This window comes from Puntigrus tetrazona, chromosome 8, assembly GCF_018831695.1.
Source record: "Puntigrus tetrazona isolate hp1 chromosome 8, ASM1883169v1, whole genome shotgun sequence".
Classification (NCBI taxonomy): Eukaryota; Metazoa; Chordata; class Actinopteri; order Cypriniformes; family Cyprinidae; genus Puntigrus; species Puntigrus tetrazona.
Genome location: NC_056706.1, coordinates 20,919,435 through 20,938,846, shown reverse-complemented (window position 1 = coordinate 20,938,846; position 19,412 = coordinate 20,919,435). Strand labels below are relative to the sequence as shown.

The following is a 19,412-nucleotide window of genomic DNA, read 5'->3' as shown; positions in this document are numbered from 1 at the left end:
AGAACGAACCCATCGGTCTGAGCTGTACAGATAAACTAAGCGTATATATTTAACAGTGCACGTTTATTTTTCTCTCCCCGGCTGTAATGTCTGTGTTTGCCGGTTCTTCAGGAGATGGCTGAGGTGGAGCAGCTCTCCACTCCCCGCGACATCGAGATCAGCGACGTGAGCTGCGACTCTTTCCGGATCCGGTGGGACATGGCCCTCGAGGACGCGTCTCGGCTGACGCATTACTTCATCGACCTGAGCCGCAAACAGGGCGGCGAGCAGAACCGCTTCAAGCACAGGGTCAGTATATCCTCTGAGATAAACTTATTACAGGGACGTCCTCTCAGAACCATCTGGGGTTAAACGAGGGCTGGTGACTGACAGCACTGGACCCCGTTGACTCTCACTGTCGATATAAGCTATTCCTTCTCATAAACTATTTTTATAAGCATTTCAACACACTATTTTTATGCATTTGTATTGAAGGAGTCAGCGGGCCACTGTACAGTTAACCACAGCCTACAAACAAAAAGAAACAAGCACAATGAATCAACAAAATGCATTTTAAAACAGCAAACATCTTACAGTAGCCTAATACTCTTTAAAAAGTACAAAAAAAAGCATGAATGCATACACTTAATAAGAATTGCATCCTAGCTGGCAAAGATTCTGAATACTTTAAAATGTATTAAAAATATTTTTAACCATTTTTATAGAAGGTAAACCTGACTAGTCCATGTAATCAAAATGAATCGATGAATAAAAGTAAGGGTAAAACAGTCAAAATTTACAATTAATATTGTAACACACACACACACACACACACACATATATATATATATATATATATATATATATATATATATATATATATATATGCACAAATTATGATTATTATTAAAAGTATTGTAACTTATTATTCCTTTTTGCCCGTGGTGCTCACAACACCATGATCATGGGTCTGATTCTTAGCAAAAAATAACATGCATGAGCTATTGATAAATGAATTGTAAATGAATTACTGCATGAATCAACGTATGAGTCAATCAGTCAGTCAAGGTTAAAAACAATAAGCACAACTTTTGCAGTAATCATTCTTAATCTTTAAAACTGCACATACCTGTTGTTGTTTTTTTTTACAAATCGCATTTCGCAAATTATGACTGTTCTAAACAGCATTGTAACCATTTTAAATGATTATTAAACGGACAATTTAGCAAACGTCACCTTCTGACAGCAAACAATAACTTGTAACTATTTTAATTATAAAAAAAGAGAGCGCTTGCAACGCCGTGATCGTGGGTTCAGTTCTTAGAAACAATAACATGCATGAACTATTAAATACGTGTTTTCAACACAGTGCAAAACATCATAATCATAATATAAATTGCATATGAGAAGGCTATTGGCAGGCATGTTCATGAGAAAAAGAAAAACATGGATTAAGATTAAGAATAGTTTGTAACACTTTATTTTAGGGTCTCTTGCTTATTAGCATGCATATTAGAATATTAGTAGCAATGAAGCAATCCTACCCACTACCTAAACTTAACAACTACCGCACCAACTACTAGTAAGCAGCAAATGACTATTGATCTACTGGAGGGAAAGTTAGTAGTTATTAGTGAACAAGTGTTCCCTGCTGTGTTGCTGAACTGTTTTCATGCTATATTTCTTTAAGCCGAGCATCCCCTGGTTTCCTGTGTAGTAGAGGTGAAATAAAGCAGGCTCCGGCGAGGCAGATGGCAGGGCTGATGTAGGTGGTAGGTGTGTTGGTAATGAGCAGATCTGACAGCCCTTCAGGGCCACGGTGATGCTCATGTCACTTCTAATACAAGACACAAACTTGAACAAAACTGCTGCAAGCGGATAATGACGCACTAGGGCATAAACACATAAAGCCCCCAATGCCACAGCGAGCACCCCTTTAAGAGCATGTAGAAAAACACTGCTTTAAAAACATCAGTTCCCTAATAATTTAGTAATAATTTGGAGCACCTATCGTTTATTTGCTTTTATTACTTTTTATATTTTTGTTAAAACAGTTAAAACAACCAATTTAAAAAAAAATAATAATAATTTGGATAAAATAAATTTTAATTGAGTGTGCTACTAATTATTTTAATTTACCAATTTTATATATATATATATATATATATATATATATATATATATTATAATTTTTTTATAACTTAAAACAAACAAAAATATGTGCAAATAGGATATTGTTTTGCATAAATTAATTGTAAAAATGTATTAATTGTGTGGCATTATGCACCTATTTGTTTTTATTTATTTTTGTATTTATGTATTTGTATTTTGAGCAGTAAAAAAACATATTTAGCACATTTTTGGGCATTATACACGTCTTTTTTAGTTTATTTTGCAGTATTCCTCGCCACATACACATGAAAATCTGCAGCAACTAACTAAAACACGCGTGTAAATTAATTATCACAAATCCGACTGACTTCCAGCTGCAATCAACAACTGCGAGACTTAATTGTCAATTTAGCGGACTATTTAGTGAGTGTGAGGATGATACCCCGAAGAGATAATGAATGAATGGAAATCTTCATTGCGTTTAAATTCTACCTGACAAAATGTAGCTAGTGTTCCCCGCTAGCGTATCTCTTCTGCGCTCGTTGGCTGCCAAACATAATGCAGTCATGAACTGCTGCTAACGGCGTGTGATTTAGCCGTGGCTCTGATATCACACGTGCAGGTGAAAGGAAAGGACCTGCTGAGGGCGTTGCTATGGTTACGCCCCTCTGAGCATTTCATCATTGGTTCTGCTTGTCAGGATCCCGAGCCTCCGCAACAAGACTAATTAGCTCTTATACGTGAGAGGAAAGACGTTACGCTTTAGTGACGCCTGAAAACGTCTTTCGACAACAGGCGCGAGATTTCTCACTAAACACAATTATCAGGCAATTAGTGTTTCCCATGATTCATTCTACTGGTAAACCGATGTTATAACACTATAAATGTATAAATACATTATTAGGCAAATACTATATGTTGGAAAAGTTTGAATAGTACACAAATAACTATTCAATTAACTGAATTTCAGTCTAGATTGTTTCATATGCACTTCTTATGTCGCTTTTTATGTCTACACATAACTAAATATTAGCCATTTTTTAGTAATTGGTTGATTCTTCTTCTGAAATTGGCAGTTTAGTTTTCAAATCCAGCTAGCTTGTTATTTTAGAATATTATTTTATTATAATGTGCATTATATCATACTTTGAATTATTGCTGTCAAACGATTAATCACGACTATTTGCATCTAAAACAAACATTTACGTGTACTTAAAATATCTGTGTGTTTATTTAGTATATATAAATATAAATGCATGTATACATGTCAGAAAAGTATTAAATACATTCATATATAATATAAATTATGTAATTATAAATATATACATGTAAAAATATACTCATGTATACTGTATGTGTGTGTATTTATAAATGCATAAAAAATATACAAAGTACACAATTCTATTTATTTTTATTTTGGATGCGATTTATCGTTTGACAGCACTATTATAAATTTGTTAATTTCAAAAACATTCAATTGCAATATTTTATGCTTTTGTGATTTTATTACATTTTATTAGTTGATGTTTTTTTTTCATAACAGTTTTTTAGCTTTTCAACCTAAAAATACTTTCAGTTAGTTGCTAATGCTAATACTCATACTTAATTAATTAAATTTCAGCTTTATTTCAGTAAAAAAAGGCCGACCTGATCTGGCTTCTATGTAGTGTCCATCAAATACCATCCATAAAACCAGAGGACTGTAACCGAGCCAAACAGCGGAAAACTGCTGAGCCATCACAGTCAGACAATCAAAATATCGTCAAAGTTGAGACATTTCTGGAGTGAAAATTTCAGTTTCAGTAAGATCTCCCTTCTTTGGTCCATTTTAATAGAAACTCTATTAAAATGCACTACAAATCTCAACCGTTTTTAACACACTAGGGGGTTTAACAAACACAAAGGTTCAAGTATTCTTCTCTTGAAGGAAACGATTAACTATCAGCGCCCTCTGGTGTTTGGCTTTTTTTTTCAGGACGTCCCCACCAAGCTGGTGGCAAAAGCAGGACCTCTGCCGATGGCTGTGAGGGGCCACTGGTTCCTGAGTCCTCGAACAGAGTACTGCGTGGCTGTCCAGACCGCCATCAGACAGCCGGACGGAGACTATCAGGTGTCTGAATGGAGCCAGGTAGTGGAGTTCTGCACTGGAGGTAAGCAGAGACGGGTTACTTTGTTAAAATAGTTCCTCCTGGAGAAGCTTTAAAGTGCCCCACTATGGGTTATAAAAGGTTGCAAGGCTTTAATTTTCTTAAGACATGCTTTTTACCTTATTTGTTAATGACTCCCAAACGAATCGTATTTTGCTCAGATAGCAGACACGACCGGTTTTGGATACATCTCTCTTTCTCTTGTTTAATGTCATAAGCGCTTTATAGAAAGCGCTTGTGTTTTCTGTTCAGTGGTTGTGTTTGAAATGGGTTCTTTTCTGCAGATTACGCCATGGAGCATCTCCAGCAGCTGTTGGATAAAGCTCAGGCCGCCGCTGGGAGGCTGCTCAGGTTCTCCGTCTTCTACCGCAATCAGAGTCCTGAGTACTTCCATTACGTCAGGTTGGTGTCGTCCGTCATCCTCAGTCTCTCCGCCGCTTGCGCGCGTCTCCTTCTGTGACAGCTCTAAGACTGCGGCGTCTGATTTATCTGCTGTGTTTTGTGATTCGAGAACGCTAGTGCACTGCATACCAAAACTGACTCCATTTACTTCATTCGTGTCTCGTTGCGTGTAATGCTTCGTTGCGCGGTATTGCAAAAATGTTAGTCCATATAATATTACATCAAAATGTAATTGTCTTCTAATACCTTGCCATGCATATTCGATTCGGCATGCGGTTTGTCATTTGTCAGGCATTTTCTACTGAGCATGGCCGCTAAGCCTTAAGGGGTTAGTTCATCCAAAAATTATTGTATTGTGAAAACACAAAAAATTGCAGGTTCAATCACTTGGTTCTATGCACCGGTTGTTGATTAGATGAAGGCAGATCTCATGCAAGCTTGCAATCGACCGTAAAGAAGGGGACAGGGTTCACCCAAAAATAAAAATTGTGTCATTTACTCATCCTCAAGTAGTTCCAAGCCTGTATGAATTTCTTTGTTCCGCCGAACACAAAGAAAGTTCGTAACCAGGCTCTTTTGGTTCACCATTGCCTTAGTAGGAAGAAAATACTGTGGAAGTCAGTGGTGACCCAAAACAGGCAACTGAGTGAGGTAAAAAAAATAAAGCATTGGTTCATATAGAAGGTGACCTGTCCTTCATGGTGTTTAAAACGGCAGGTTATTCTACATCTGTCTACACAGGTCAGAGTGTGGAGGTGCCATGCTCCCGTCTTTCAAAGACAACAGCGGGAGTCACGGCTCGCCGATCAACGGAAAGCTCCGCGGCGTCTTCCTCAGCTGCAACACAGAGTTCGACACGGGCCTCCCTCCCAAAGACTCCCCGTACGGCCCTCTGCGCTTCCAAATTTCCGCCGACCGTCTCCTCGGCCCGAGCACAAACCTCTACTTTGCTGACTTCTACTGCATGTACACAGCGTACCATTACGTGGTGCTGGTGCTGGCCCCTGCCGGATCGGAGGGGGACAGCTTTTGCAGCAGCCGCCTTCCACGACTGGACCTGTCAAGCAATCCCTTCCTGACGTACACGCCGGGAGACGCGGCAGTCTTCTGTCACGCCAGCGACGTCATCCTGGAGCTGCTGCACACTGAGCCCTTGCTTCTGGAGCACGGCATACTCGCTCAGATCAGCGGCCGTCACCAGCTCATGAGTCTCTCCACTGCAAACGCCAAAAAAGACCCCAGCTGTAAGGTGTGCAATATCAGCGTGGGCCGCTGAGCTGTGGCTGCTCTCACCGGAAGAGCAACCGGAAAACCAGACCATGAGGACCGATGTCTGGAAAGGGAGCCAAAGCTCTAACGAGAATCTGAATATATATTCACAATTAAAAAGAGGTATTTGGAATTCGAAAATAAGCCAAAGGCATTGCACAAAATGCATATAGATGAATGAGGTCGTGGTAGTCTGGCTACTAGTCTGACCACTTGTTATGAAATCAAGCCATATGATCTGTGAGACACCTATTTAGATCTTGAAGCGCCCCTATTATGGGTTCATATTTTGGTATTAGGAGTCATAAACAACATGCATGCAAGGTCAAAAAACACTTTCATTTTCATTTTATTACCCTAACGACTCTTAAACGATTCACTTAGTCATCTCTCCAACCCCCCTGGTGATCGGTCGCTTACATTTAAAGCGGTGTTTGTACGCTTGCATCCCAAAAGCTTCACCTAGTGACAAAGAATGAATTAGCATTTTCGAATAAAGATCAACAAGTGGGCGGCTAATATGCTAATGTTTCATTTTGAGGTCAAAGAGAAACGGCTTGGGACTCTTTCTTTCGAGAGACGATAAACTGTTCATTCACTAAGAGCTGTGCTACACACCGCACAAAAGCTTATTTTTTTAAAAATCCACAATAGGGGCGCTTTAAAGAGACGGTTCACCCAAAAGTGTTTCATCATTTACTCGCTGTCTGTTAAAACCTAAATGCGGTCCACGAGACTAGCGATGCATTTCGAAAGTCTTCTGAAGCCATGATGTGATAACTTGTCCGAGTCCACTTCTTTAAAGACTAATCAAGGTGACATTATTGAATTATGTAACCGATTCTATTTATTTTTTTATGAAGTCATTTGGGTTGTTACCTGTAATTAATTTCGTGAGTCGTTGTGTGTGTATATATGCATAAACGTGTTACAGTTGTCTGTACAGAATGCTTCAACATAGAATAAAACCCTTCTGAGAGTTTCTGCACGTTGTCTGTGCGATAACGATTGTTTTAGTATAGCTCTGACCAAGTTTTAGTGGTTTTGATGCAAAAGAGAAAAAACTAAAATTCTTATTAAATAATTGTAGTACTGCATGGGCATCATGGACCAAATCATTCATCTTCAGAATTGCATAAAACAGACAAAATAGTCCTTGACTTGCTTCCAAGGCCAGAAACCGAATGAATATATAACAAATGTTCCAAACGGGAAATGCCTGATATTAAGATTTCCAAATAAGCCGCAGAGCACATAGCAGCCATTAAATCCGTAATAGATTCCCAAACCTCTGGTGATATTAGATGACTAAAGGAGGCCCGTGTCTGCACGCAATGCATAATCTGATCAGGGTTGATTATGAACAGGCCACTCATAATCATGATCTCTGTCTGCAGATGAGAGCAGGATTTATCTGGCACGTCCTCAACGCTCTCACACAAAGACGACAAATTACAAGCCAAGCTCTCGCTTTCCTTGCCAGCAGGGACGCTTTCTTTATGGCGTTCTGCAAAACATTTTAAAGCAGCAGCACTGTATCCCGGAGGTCGAATGAAAAGATCAGATTAGTTTTTCCACTTAATGCAACAGGATCACAAACCTAAAACAATCAATGAAAACCACCATTCTCAGATAAAACAAGCTACACAAATCACTTTTTGGTTTCCAGTCCAGGGCTCTCACGTCAATCCAAAGACCTTTCAGGTACCAATCCCTGGAATTAAAGGCATTTAAATGGATTATAGCGTCCGAGTCAAAAACGTCCTAGGATTGGAATGAACCTCCTTGATCCTAGTTGGTGTCCCTTGTGAAATTGTTTAACTTGTAACATGATTAAACTGAACGTATAGAAGTCGTAGGTCGCCCTTGACCACAGAAACCTTCTAAAAACAGCAGCAAAATAAGAAAGGGACCACTCTTTAGGATGCAAGTTCAGTGTTTATTTTAATTTAATAAAATGTTTATACATTATTAAATTACCCACAGCGTGCAAGGGTTTCATAAACATGTTAAAGTGCTCAGAAATTAAATGGCACGTTCCTAAAATAGCCCAACATCTTTTTTAAAAAAAGATAAATACTTATCTGACACGATATCAAAAATATTTTCCACAGCACGCAAGGGTTAAGTAAACGCTTCCACAGTACGATTTTCCCCAAATGTAAAACTTATAAAAATACACCTCGGCGCTCGTAAAAAGCTCTCCGTTATCATGGCACGGCATCATCAGTATGCGCTGAACGGGTCAGAAAGCGGGTGACAGTGCAACGTTTGTAGTTTCGGGTTCGTTTTGCACATCCAGGTCACGCTTCACACACATGAACGCAGTAGTTCTTGCCGTCGTTGTTGTCCCAGTGCGCGGCCCCGAGCGCGGCGGGGAGGTAAGACACGCAGAACTCGACGCGCTCCCGCGGGTTCATCCGCTCAGGCACGCCGACGTTAAACTCGAACACGTCGGTTCCGGGCTCCCCGTAGCTCTGTTCCAGGTAGCTGCACGGCACGTCCCGGTAACTGCGCCAGGCGTCGAAAGTGACGCGGATGTGCACCGCTTTCTCAAAACAAACGTTCTTGACGCGCACGGTGCCGAGGATGGCGCACCTGGTCACGTTACAGCTCTCCAGCGCCACCATGCGTTCCCGAAGCCGGCTCCTGAACGCCTGGAAGTCCGCGCACGGCTGCTCGAACCCGAGCCTCAGCCGCGCGGCCTCGTTAACGGTGTCTTCGGGGCCGCCCAGCCTCTTCGGCCGCGGCGTTCTGAGCGGCTCGCGCGGGGTTCGGTCCTCCTTCTCGGAGAACAGGCGCACCGTGATGAGCGAGAGTCCTTTAGCGTCCGCGAACGCGACGCGCTTCCCCCTCCGACCGGTTTTAGCCGCGAGGAGGCCCGCGGAGGGGGAGCGTCTGTACTCGATCACCGGCTGGTGGGAGAGGCAGGGCCGCAGGGGTTTGGGCGAAGACACGCCGAGCAGGTGGTTGATGTTTGGAGATCCTCTGCACCTGAAGCCCACGGCCATGTCCACGGACCTCACGGAGACCGGCGGGCCAAACCTCGACATCACGCTGGAGGAGGCGCAGAAACACTTCAGTGAACACCACATGCGTTTGTAATGTTTGCAGACACACGAACAGTTCTAGCTGTAGACATTTAGTAGAAAACGTATGGACTACAGAAATTCCTAAGCCTAGCATTTTTAAAGTCTTGCCCAGGCCACACTTTTGAAGCATTTCCAGGCTTTTCATGACTGGAAACCCAATTAAAATGATAAAACTTACTTTGCACAAGTCATCTTCAGCGTATAAATGTAACTGTCCTTCAGAACTCTTATTTCCTTTCCTCCCAAAAGCGGACGCACACTTTAAAGTGAGCTGATGCTGTAAAAACACAAACATGTGAGGTTTTTTTTAGTAATTTAACATTTTGAATTCGTTTAATAGGCTAGAACTTGAAGAAAAGTCTTACTGTGCTTTCTTTTTGATCATTGGGTTATCCGAAGAGCTCCTTAAAAATATGATTTTTTTTTGTTTGTTAGGACACAAGTTTGAGATGTCTTGCACTACCTGCTCAGCTGAGCTTCAGGAAGCATTGTGTGATAGCTTGCGTCACTTCATCTTTTATAGTAGCTTGATCCCTCCTCCAAATTCAAGCCAATGAGCTTTGCAAACACCGGATAGGACTTAACCAGCTATTTATGACCTGATCTGGGGACTAAAGAGTACAGGAGACTAAGTCCTAGGGCAAATACATTGGGATGCTTGAAAAATATCAGGGGAAAAAAAATTATATCAGGTTAACATTCATATGAATGTTTAGGGAAAACAGTTCTTGTGTCTTGTATTTAATTGATTAATTAATGTATTTATTTCAGTAGTCCTAAATAGTGCAGTGTGCAATATATTATTATTATATATATTTTTATAAAATAGACTTTAAAAAAAGACAAGCAGTTTATATATATATATATATATATATATATATATATATATATATATATATATATATATATATATATATTTGATTTATTTATCATCTATTGTATAAACATTTATTGTGATAACTATTTAATTTTTTTGTATTATTTCAAACAGGTGGATTTTTAAGTTTTTTAATTAATGAATTAATAATATTATCACAAAAAGAAAAATGTAAGGACATGAGTGGCACAATTTTTACGATTTCTAACAAATGCAGAAGAAGGACAGTAATGATAACTTCTGTTTGATGCAATTTATATAACAGTCAAATTAACATAATTATGCCTCAGGACGGTGAGGAAAAAGCATGAAAACTCCTCCCGGCCATCTACCCAGACGACCCAGTGAGCGTGCTTTTGAACCTCATTAGGCTTTCGTTCTTCATGCTTGAGCTTCTTTTACAAAGAGAGAAAATGACTCTGCCATGCCAGAGCTGCGGTTCGGCACGTAGAGCGCTTGAATGTGGTTTGAACTCTTGCCAGTCAGCGCCTCAAAAACAGAAATGGCAAAGTGACGGTTTGCTTAACCATTTCTGGTCATGAGCAAAAATAAGAGAGTAATGACGAATGACATGCCTGACGTGGCACTTAGCTTTAAATCTAGAAGACCTGTGCGTCTAACGCTGAAATTAGTCCACAGGGCCAAAACGTATTTATTAAAACCCTCTATTATATATCTATCAGATGCATGAAGCAGCAGAATCTGGGCCTAAACATTGCAATATTTCCCACAGACCTAGCGACACGATGCATGGAGCTTCTTGGCGTATTTTGTTTTGGGAAGGCGTCAAACTAAAAACAGCGCAGGGTTTAAGAGAGAGACTCGTTCTTTTTAGGAAAGAAATGCATAATAATGAATCTGGCGCCGCTTTGAAACGCCGCCTCTGTCGTCTGCTCCCCGCTGCGACGACTTCAAGCGGATCTGTGGGTGTCGGAAGAAGACGAAATATCCCAGATCTGTGTTTCCAACCCCGCGCACTCAGTGAGACTCAAGGACCCCTCCATCCTCCCCAAACCTGAAACACGTTCACAGTTACTCATAACGGATGTCAGCAACACCAATATGATGCTCATTACGATTCTCTTTTGAAGCGACACTCATTTAGTTGGATATTTCTGGGAGAACGGAAGCTGATTATTGGTGGATGCGTGGACTTCCTGCACCTCATAACAAAAGATCTCGCCATTCTTTCCAGCATGTGCACAGTGCGTTAGCCAATGGCTGGATTCTGACCTAGAACGGCTCTGAGCGATGAGCTTCCTGTCTCTCTCGGGGCTAAAGGAAGTCACTGTGAAATCGGAAGCTATGACAGAAGCCAATAAGTTATCCTCGAGTGAAAAAAAAAATCCCACATTACCAAGAATGATGTTAATTGACGTCAGTGAACTCTGGGTGCGATCGTCGGACAGAAAGTAGAGCACGACGGATTTCGAATCCGAATACAATAGTTCATACGGCATTTCATAACACATTGATAAGCATCGCTATTGGGTCATAAATAGGTTAAGTGACGAAAGACAAAATATTAAATGTCATGAACGAATATTTAGTAATACGTTTTTTGGTAGAAAAATTTGGTCAAAATCGGAGCAGGTTTAAAAAACTACTTCAGGAAGATGGCAGCTTGATAATGTTATTTTTACACAGAGATTGGTCTGTTAGTAAAATATGATGAAAATAGGGGTTTTCCCTACAGTTTGCAGGCTATCTTAATGCTCTTTTATATGTCGGCTTTTTAACTGTTCTTTTGTTGTCTTTATTTTTAAGGCTCTGTATTTGTCAGTTCCAGAGATTAATTTCAATAGAGCATAAATCGTTAAATTTGAAGGTCAAAACCAAATGTGAGTGAATCTGCAAAAACATGATACTTATTTTCTTTTAAAGAGGAATGCCCGAAGAACAAATCATGTTACAAACTAAAAAAAGTGTATCTCATTTGCCTCTGCCAATACAACCGCATTGAACACAACTGAGTACCATAAAATATTGTTTTTTCCAAAGTTTGCAAGCCTGTAACTCAAGAAGTCTTAATGATATAATTTTAGACTCTAGTTCTTAATAAACTTCATTGTGAAGGCCCTCCAACGAGGCACGGATTTTACTAAAAGGCCTAGCAATCTCACTGAATATTCATCCACAATCACTTTACATGCTTATTTAAATATATATATATGCAAAATGACAATTTACTCACTTCCAAGCCGTCCTTTTTTCTCCAGCAGAACAGTAAAGAAGATTTTTACCAGTCTTTGGTAATTCATAAAGTCAATGGCTACCGTCACATGAATTCCTCCGACTCTTGAAGATATATTGATAACCTTCCAGAGCCAAAGGCAAACGGCGGTTGGGTTCATATTCATCATATTCCCAGTGAGCTGTGGTTCATACATTGCTAGACTACTGACAACTGAAAATGGACATTGTTTTGCAAAACTGCATCAGCTGCAGTTGACTCTTTGTGTTATACCACTGATCTGTTACATTATATGGCACTCTACAACCAGTTTCCATTGCATTATTAGCGATTGCGTCCCTTTTCACATGCTTCAGTAGGTTAGCTGGCCACATTTCCGAGATTCAGAGGTTAATCTTGATGTGAATCACGATTCTAGTTGAGATTCCCGTCTGGCTGTGTATGTGTCTTCGGTTAATCACACATTTCATAATACTGGAACTCCAATAAAACACTTCTAACGCTGGTTGAGGCCTGCAGGCAGAGGTTTCAACACGTGAAGCCGCCACATATAACCACAGGTGTATGCTTTACGTAAACGCCAAGGAATGATCACGTACACAGCACCGGAGGAGTGCTAAGGGCGGCCATCACAGGATGTGGAGCAATGGGTGTGTTTGTCAAGGTGGAGCAGGAGAGAGATTAGCCAACAGCATCCTCAGAGTCAGGTCACCAGGTCAACGCACGACGTTTGCGTGGCTTCAGGAGAACCGATGCACTTGTTCAATTACTCCAACTCATAATTTTGTACTTACTAAAATCCGGCAATTTTTTGTCCTGTAATCTTACTTTGATCTGGCTTTTATGTCACATATAAGAGAATATAGAGCTCATTTTGAGAGAAAAAAACCCCAAAAACCTAAGTTTTATTCAGAGACACAAACTGCAAAAATATGCAATTTGGAGTAGATGATATATATATATATATATATATATATATATATATATATATGACCATAAAGTAATAATCTGAAAGCTGTGGTAACAGTATGAGAGCCTGCTTCAATGAAATGTATAAAAATATCAGCTTCTGCTACATCTCCCGGTAAACTCTAAATAAGAGATTTGTACGTTTAGTTTTTCTGAACTTATAATCATGTGGTTAAATATATAATGCCGTGCAAAACAAGAGGGTAACAAATTCTCAGAAGCCTGATTTATACATTTTATGATTTCTCTGAAACCTCACGTTGCTTCAGTCCAACAAGTGCTCATAAAAACCTGAAGATTTCAAAGCAAGAAGACACATGAATGGTGGACCTTTTTCCATTATACCAACAGGCTTTTGATCATACTGGTAAATTAGAGAACACTGAAATTCATGTATAAAACATAGCGTTATTAATAAAATACTTTTAAATTAGACAATATTAGAAATTCTGCTTAGAGTCACTTAAAATTGTAGCACGCAAAGCAGCGAATATTAAAATGCAGATTTTTCAAAATATTGAAACTCTTTTGAAATGTATAAATGGTGGCATGAGAAAATAAAAATATTAAAAAAAAAAACCAAAAACTGGACTAAAACAGGATTTTACAGTACAACGACACACAACTGGCTGATCCGGTTTAGTTTCAAGTATGTCACTATAAATGTTTTATCACTATAAATTATTTTATGTGGTAACTGATATTATGTCATATCCTGTTGACAAACTTATAGAGTTTAACACGCCAGGTCATGTTAGCAGCTTCATAGAATACACTACAAAACATGCAGCAGGCAACACAATATAGAAGCATAAATAATATAATTTTATTCTAACACAACGGCAAAACCACTTAAATGACCTCACACATCCAAACCAATAACTTCCCCACTTACAGAGAAAACCACAGCTTCCTTTTCAGAGCAAGAGCGTCAGGTTCACCAGTTTCTGATCGGACTGCAATAACTGAGCTGTCAGTGCGTGATGACATTTTGCTGGACGTTTGCAACTCAATCCAGATAAACATCCCTTCAGACGGGCTTTGCACAACCCAAACCTTTTTTCACTCATCCATCTGTCGGAACGCATCGAAGATTGTCTGTTTTCACAGATTAGCGCTTTCAAACTCAATAAGTTCGTGATGAGAATTAGGCCTTTTAAGAGGTAAGTGGGCTTGGATTCAGACATAGAGACGTGCTCCTGGGGCTGAGAGGCTGGCAGAGGTTCACAGCTGGGATGGAGTACACGGGCGATCTGTTCCTCTGCGGCGTCTCCATTCAGTTCCTGAGGGTTTAAATGAGTTGCACCGCACCGCTGGCCACTAGAGGCGCTATAGTACGGTAACGCATCAGGTGCTGAGAACCTTCATCCAGGTCCACAACATACTCCCTGAGAGAGACATGTCCACATAAATACCACTCAGAAACTAGATACACTTATTATTATTATATAAAAACATGCTCATTAAAATGAGAAGGAATGCTACCGCTTATAGGACATTGTCAATTTTGATCTAATCCAAGGCATTTTATTAAAGGGTTAGTTCATCCCAAGATTAAAATTCTGTCAACAATCACCTTCATGTCACTCCTAACATGCAAGACCTTCGTTCGTCTTCACAAAACAAATGAAGATATTATTGATGAAATCTGAGAGCTATCCGACTCTCCACAGACAGCAATAACTGAAATGTTCCCAGATCCGGAAATTTAATACGTCGGTAAAACAGAATGTGCGCTAAATGAAGGAAAATTATTTATAAATTTGGAAAGTAGTAAAAGTAGTAGTTTTATTTTGTTTAGTGTTTGAGGAGCTGAAGCACAAAGTACAACAGACACCTGTTAGAGAAAAAAGGAGGAGGATATCAAGAACAAATTGTATCTGTTTTTACCAGAGGCGATTTAAGGTAACGTTAAAGTGTTAACTAGTTTACATCAGCATTATTCAAACTAACAACTTTGTATAAGGGTGGTTTAAGAATTGTGGGTTATCCCTAGCAGTGAAAGATACCGCTCATGCATGCTTTGAGTTCCTGTGAAAGGAGGACAGGCTGCACTTGTTTTTCAGAAGTGAGACCTCCTCAGCCTCCGGAGGAGCAGCCTTCCGAATGAGACACAGCTCGTCTTATTTTTGTTTAAACAACGCGTTTAAAATGTTTCTGGATCTGGGATTGTTTGTATTGCTGTCTATAGAGGGTCAGATACCTCCCCGATTTCATCAAAAACAACTTGATTCGCGTTTCGAAGATGATCGGCGATCTTACGAGGGTGAGTAATTAATGAGAGAGTTTTAATTGTGGTGAGAACTGAGCTCTTCGAGACTCATTCAGCTTAGTGTTTGGTTGTAAGACAACAAAGCGAGGAACTAGCACCCTCTCCTGCCCGCAGGTCACCGTCCTGACTAGGCTGTAACCTGATTACTGGATTATCAGATTAGTGATCAAACAGTACGGGTTTGATGGATTTCCAAAGGTTGTGCGTGACTGCTTCGAGCTGACTGAGAGTGATGGTGTTCTCACCTCTGCTCGTCCGTCTCAGGCTCCACCAGGATATTCTCCTGACTCTCTCTCACTCTCAGGAACACAAACGAGTCCAGACACGGCTCAGGAACTGCACGCACACACACACACACACACACACACACACATTAAACAACAACCACTGCCACCAGACAAAAACAAAACATATCAATAAAGCATTTAATTTAACACTACTCTTCAAATGTTGTCGGTAAGATTTTTTTTCTCTTTCAAGATGATCTTATTAATAGTTATCAATAATTTAAAGTATTTAATGTCACTTATTTATTCAGAATGTATTAAAAGTATTAATTTCTTTAAAGAAAAAAAAGAAGTGTACAGTATGCTTTTCTTATATATTTCTTTATATAAATGCAGAGGTGCATACACACACATTAATATAAAATAAAATATTTTAAATAATATTTCACTCAGAAAATAAGTCGCAAAGCTATCAGTCGGGTGGAACTCTTTTAAAACGTACACCTTTGTACCTTATTGGCTACCTCAGAGCTACATATTAGTATCTTTTGAAAACGTACCACCCAAGAGACAGCTTTTTCACTTTTATTTATACACACATTTAAATATGATTTTTTTCTTAATTGCACAGCTGCTGGGAAACTACTTGTTGATCTCGACTTCTAGTACTTAATTCGGCTATATAAGAAAAAAGTAACGCGTGTCAGCGGTCTACTATTCTTAAAATATCAGTAAGAAATGTTTCTGACCAGCCTTCAGCATGTCGATGCTCTGCAGGTTCGGGGGCATGTGTTTCAGAGCCACGTTTCTGAGGTACACCTCCGTGTTGGCCAGATACCTAAACAACATTTAGAGACCACACGCTTCATCATGTGTATTATATAACAGAAACACGGGCAAAAAAAAACTGCTTGTGCTTCAGCATGGGGTTTGCCTGATAGACAACAGAAAGGACTCACTCTTTAGCGAAGGCAAACTCTTCAGGAGAGAGAAATGAAGGATCTCCATCAGCACGCGACTTTTCTTTCTCCAAAACGTGAGGGAAAAACCTCTCTATCTGCAGGTGAGACAACAACCGCACAACATGCTAAAGATCATTTACAGACGATGAAGGTGTAATCCTAACGTCTAACGCGCGTGACGTGGAGTTTAAGGGTCCAGGATACCTTCTGAAGTCTTGAGCGCAGGTAGCTGCTCAGAACAAAGCGGATGCGATCGATCTCCATGCGGTGCACGCTGGCCTTCAGGTCGCCTTTCTTCACCCGCTGCAGGTTTTCCTCCTGCGATCGCAAATATTAAATATTAATCACTAACTAAACCATGCCAAAAGACACTATCAGACAAACAACAGGAAAATAAAAGCAGTTTCTTATGTTCATTAAGGCTTCATTTATTTCATCATTTCGGGATTCTTTGATGAATAAAAAGTTCAGAAGAACAGCACTTTTTGAAAATATGAATATTTTCTAACAATATAAATCTTTGCCATCACTTCTTATCAATTTAACACATCCTAGCTGAATAAAAGTTTTAATTTCTTTCAAATAATAAAACAAAAAGAATAAAACTTTTGAATGGTAGTGTGTATTGTTAGAAAGGATTTCTATTTCAAATAATGCTCTTCTTTTCAACGGTTTATTCATTCGAGAATCCTAAAACAATATCACAGGTCCAAAAAAAACAGTTTCCAGCGCTGATAATAAATCAGTGTACTAGTATGATTTCTGAAGGATCATGTGACACTGAAGACTGGAGCAATGATGCTGGAAATTCAGCTTTGATCACAGGAATAAATTACGTTTTAGTGTATACTAAAACAAAAAGAGTTATTTTACCTCACAATAATACTTTACAATCTTGCATTTTTTCCTGTATTTTGGATCAAACTAATTCAGCCTTGATGAACACAGAAAACATCTTTAAAAAAATATTTAAAAATCTTACCGTTTGCAAACATTTGCCTGGTAGTTTATATTAAAAATAATTGCAAAATATTATTTTATGTAACCAGCTGATATAAAACTAAACTAAACTAATTAAGAGTTTTTAACAAGAGTGATTGTGTGATTATTTTAGCATTATTATGCATACATGTTTAAAATTCTTGCATAATTATTTATGACACAAACAGTTTTTTTGTGCCTTTTTGTCCTTGACTAAACAGTTATTATAACTGGGAAAAAACGATTCAATTAAACAACTAAATTAAATGATTATCTTTCCAGTTATTAGACCCATATCCTCGTTTCACCAAGGTAAAAAACACAGATGCATACCATGTGCGTGATCTGCTCCATCACACACTCCACCAGCTCGGACTTGTTCTCCAGCAGTTCAGGAGAAAACTTCTCATTCAGCCAAGCCTGAAACACAGCAGACTGACTGACTGACCTGTTCCTGAAAGCATGCGTCTGCTCTGCACCTAACGCCTGCATTTAGTTTGCAAACGTACTCTTCTCCTAACTCCTGATAGTGATTGACCGTAAAAGGAAAACTTAGAATTTCTGTTTCGTATAGAAACACTGTTTTAATGTGCTTTTAACTGCTTAAAATTGGTTTTGTGGACAATACACTTTTACAAAAACGTGTCTTTTCTCTGCAGTTCTTTTAAATGCAGTCAAAGAATCCTTTATATAAATGTTCCACAAAACAGTCACCTGTTTTTAACATACATAAGAACAATTATTCGTAATTATTAAGCACCAGTAACACATGAGATCAGCATATTACAATGATTTACAATGATGCTGAAATAAATAACACTGTGAAAAATATTACAACAGAACAAAGTTATGATACTTGTTTGGATTTATTGGATAAATTAAGGCAGCATTGGTGACTTAAAATCGCAATGTTTACAAACGTTTGTATGTAAATAAGTGACCCAAAAAAACATGCATTTAGTTTATGTGCGTTTTGATGACGTCCCTATCCCTACTAGCGTAAATAAGACGCACGAGACGTCCGTCCGGTCTTAATTTTGAAGGCTCACGTGGGGTGTCTGACCTCCTCGAGTCTGGAGACGAGCTCGGCCGGGGTCATCAGCTCCTCCCGGCTCTCCTCTCCTCCGCTCAGGTCGTCGGAGTCCGCCATGCTCTCCGACACGAAACACTGTCCACGGCGCTAACGGACTCTTCTTCTTCTTCTCCTCCTCCTCCTTTAAACTTTGCCTAGAGCAAACGCGGCGAGAAACGCGAGCTTGCACCCCGAGCTCAGCGCACTGTTTACACTCTCGCGCGCACCTTCGGGCGAGGGATTTCGCGCCGAAAAACTGCGACGTGTCGACGTCATGACGTCAGCACGTCCTCGAGCCGGTTAAAGTCGCGCCAGTCTGGGAGACGCGCACGTGTTTCGTAACGCAGAGCAGGAATGTGGGATTGTACGTTTATCCAAACGTTTTGGATTGCTATTAAATATCTAATATTTAAATTAATGTAGACTATAGAATTTTTTTTTCTCATGGAAATGTTTTGTAAGTTATCACATGCATTATTTTTTTCTCTCTTATTTTTTTTTTGTTCCTTATGCTATTATGAATGTAATTGATAATAGTAGAAAACTTCCTGTTATGCTGTTAATAAATAAATAAAGATAGTGTCTATATAAGAAACAGCCCCCTATATATTCACAATTCCCTACATTAGTTCACTGATTCAGTTAACTTGAAGGAGTGAATACAAATTAAATATAAATCCTAGTTAAACAATTTAATAGTCAATTTACAATTAATTTATTCAGTGGGTTTATCTATCTATATATATATAAACCCACTTTTCAGTCCCCTCTTTTATTTTCCTCTTTCTTTATTACAGTATACTGATGTTTATAGCTTGATAAAACACTACCAGATTCTCAGTTAAACTGTGAAAGGG

At 39.3% G+C, this 19,412-nt stretch overlaps 3 protein-coding genes across 6 annotated transcripts in view; 1 reads left to right on the top strand and 2 right to left on the bottom strand.

The window, feature by feature from the left end:
* Positions 1-6,897, top strand: part of LOC122350417 (phytanoyl-CoA hydroxylase-interacting protein-like) — an 11,356-nt gene extending 4,459 nt beyond the window's left edge. For all 3 annotated transcript variants that reach the window (XM_043246857.1, XM_043246859.1, XM_043246858.1), the window contains 4 exons: positions 112-288; positions 4,067-4,241; positions 4,523-4,640; positions 5,382-6,897. In XM_043246857.1, the coding sequence (XP_043102792.1) occupies positions 115-288; positions 4,067-4,241; positions 4,523-4,640; positions 5,382-5,916 (1,002 nt within the window). In that variant the 5' untranslated portion in view covers positions 112-114 and the 3' untranslated portion in view covers positions 5,917-6,897. The remainder of the gene's footprint in view (positions 1-111; positions 289-4,066; positions 4,242-4,522; positions 4,641-5,381) is intronic.
* A 930-nt stretch (positions 6,898-7,827) lies between these two features.
* On the bottom strand, positions 7,828-9,509 carry ppp1r3c2b (protein phosphatase 1 regulatory subunit 3C2, duplicate b). Its single transcript, XM_043246862.1, has 3 exons — positions 9,367-9,509; positions 9,180-9,278; positions 7,828-8,966 (listed from the first exon to the last, which is right to left on the bottom strand). The coding sequence occupies exons 2-3, from the start codon at positions 9,191-9,193 to the stop codon at positions 8,213-8,215; spliced, it is 768 nt and encodes a 255-aa protein (XP_043102797.1). The 5' UTR covers positions 9,194-9,278; positions 9,367-9,509; the 3' UTR covers positions 7,828-8,212.
* A 4,336-nt stretch (positions 9,510-13,845) lies between these two features.
* Positions 13,846-18,834, bottom strand: gins4 (GINS complex subunit 4 (Sld5 homolog)). 2 transcript variants are annotated; one of them, XM_043246141.1, is made up of 7 exons: positions 18,547-18,834; positions 17,817-17,903; positions 16,707-16,820; positions 16,500-16,627; positions 16,290-16,378; positions 15,559-15,649; positions 13,846-14,429 (listed from the first exon to the last, which is right to left on the bottom strand). In XM_043246141.1, exons 1-7 carry the CDS (start codon positions 18,631-18,633, stop codon positions 14,333-14,335), a joined length of 693 nt encoding a protein of 230 aa, XP_043102076.1. In that variant the 5' UTR covers positions 18,634-18,834; the 3' UTR covers positions 13,846-14,332. The 2 variants fall into 2 exon arrangements, with proteins under 2 accessions (XP_043102076.1, XP_043102077.1); XM_043246142.1 differs by having other exon boundaries at positions 16,500-16,597; positions 18,547-18,831.
* Between the last annotated feature and the right edge of the window lie 578 nt (positions 18,835-19,412).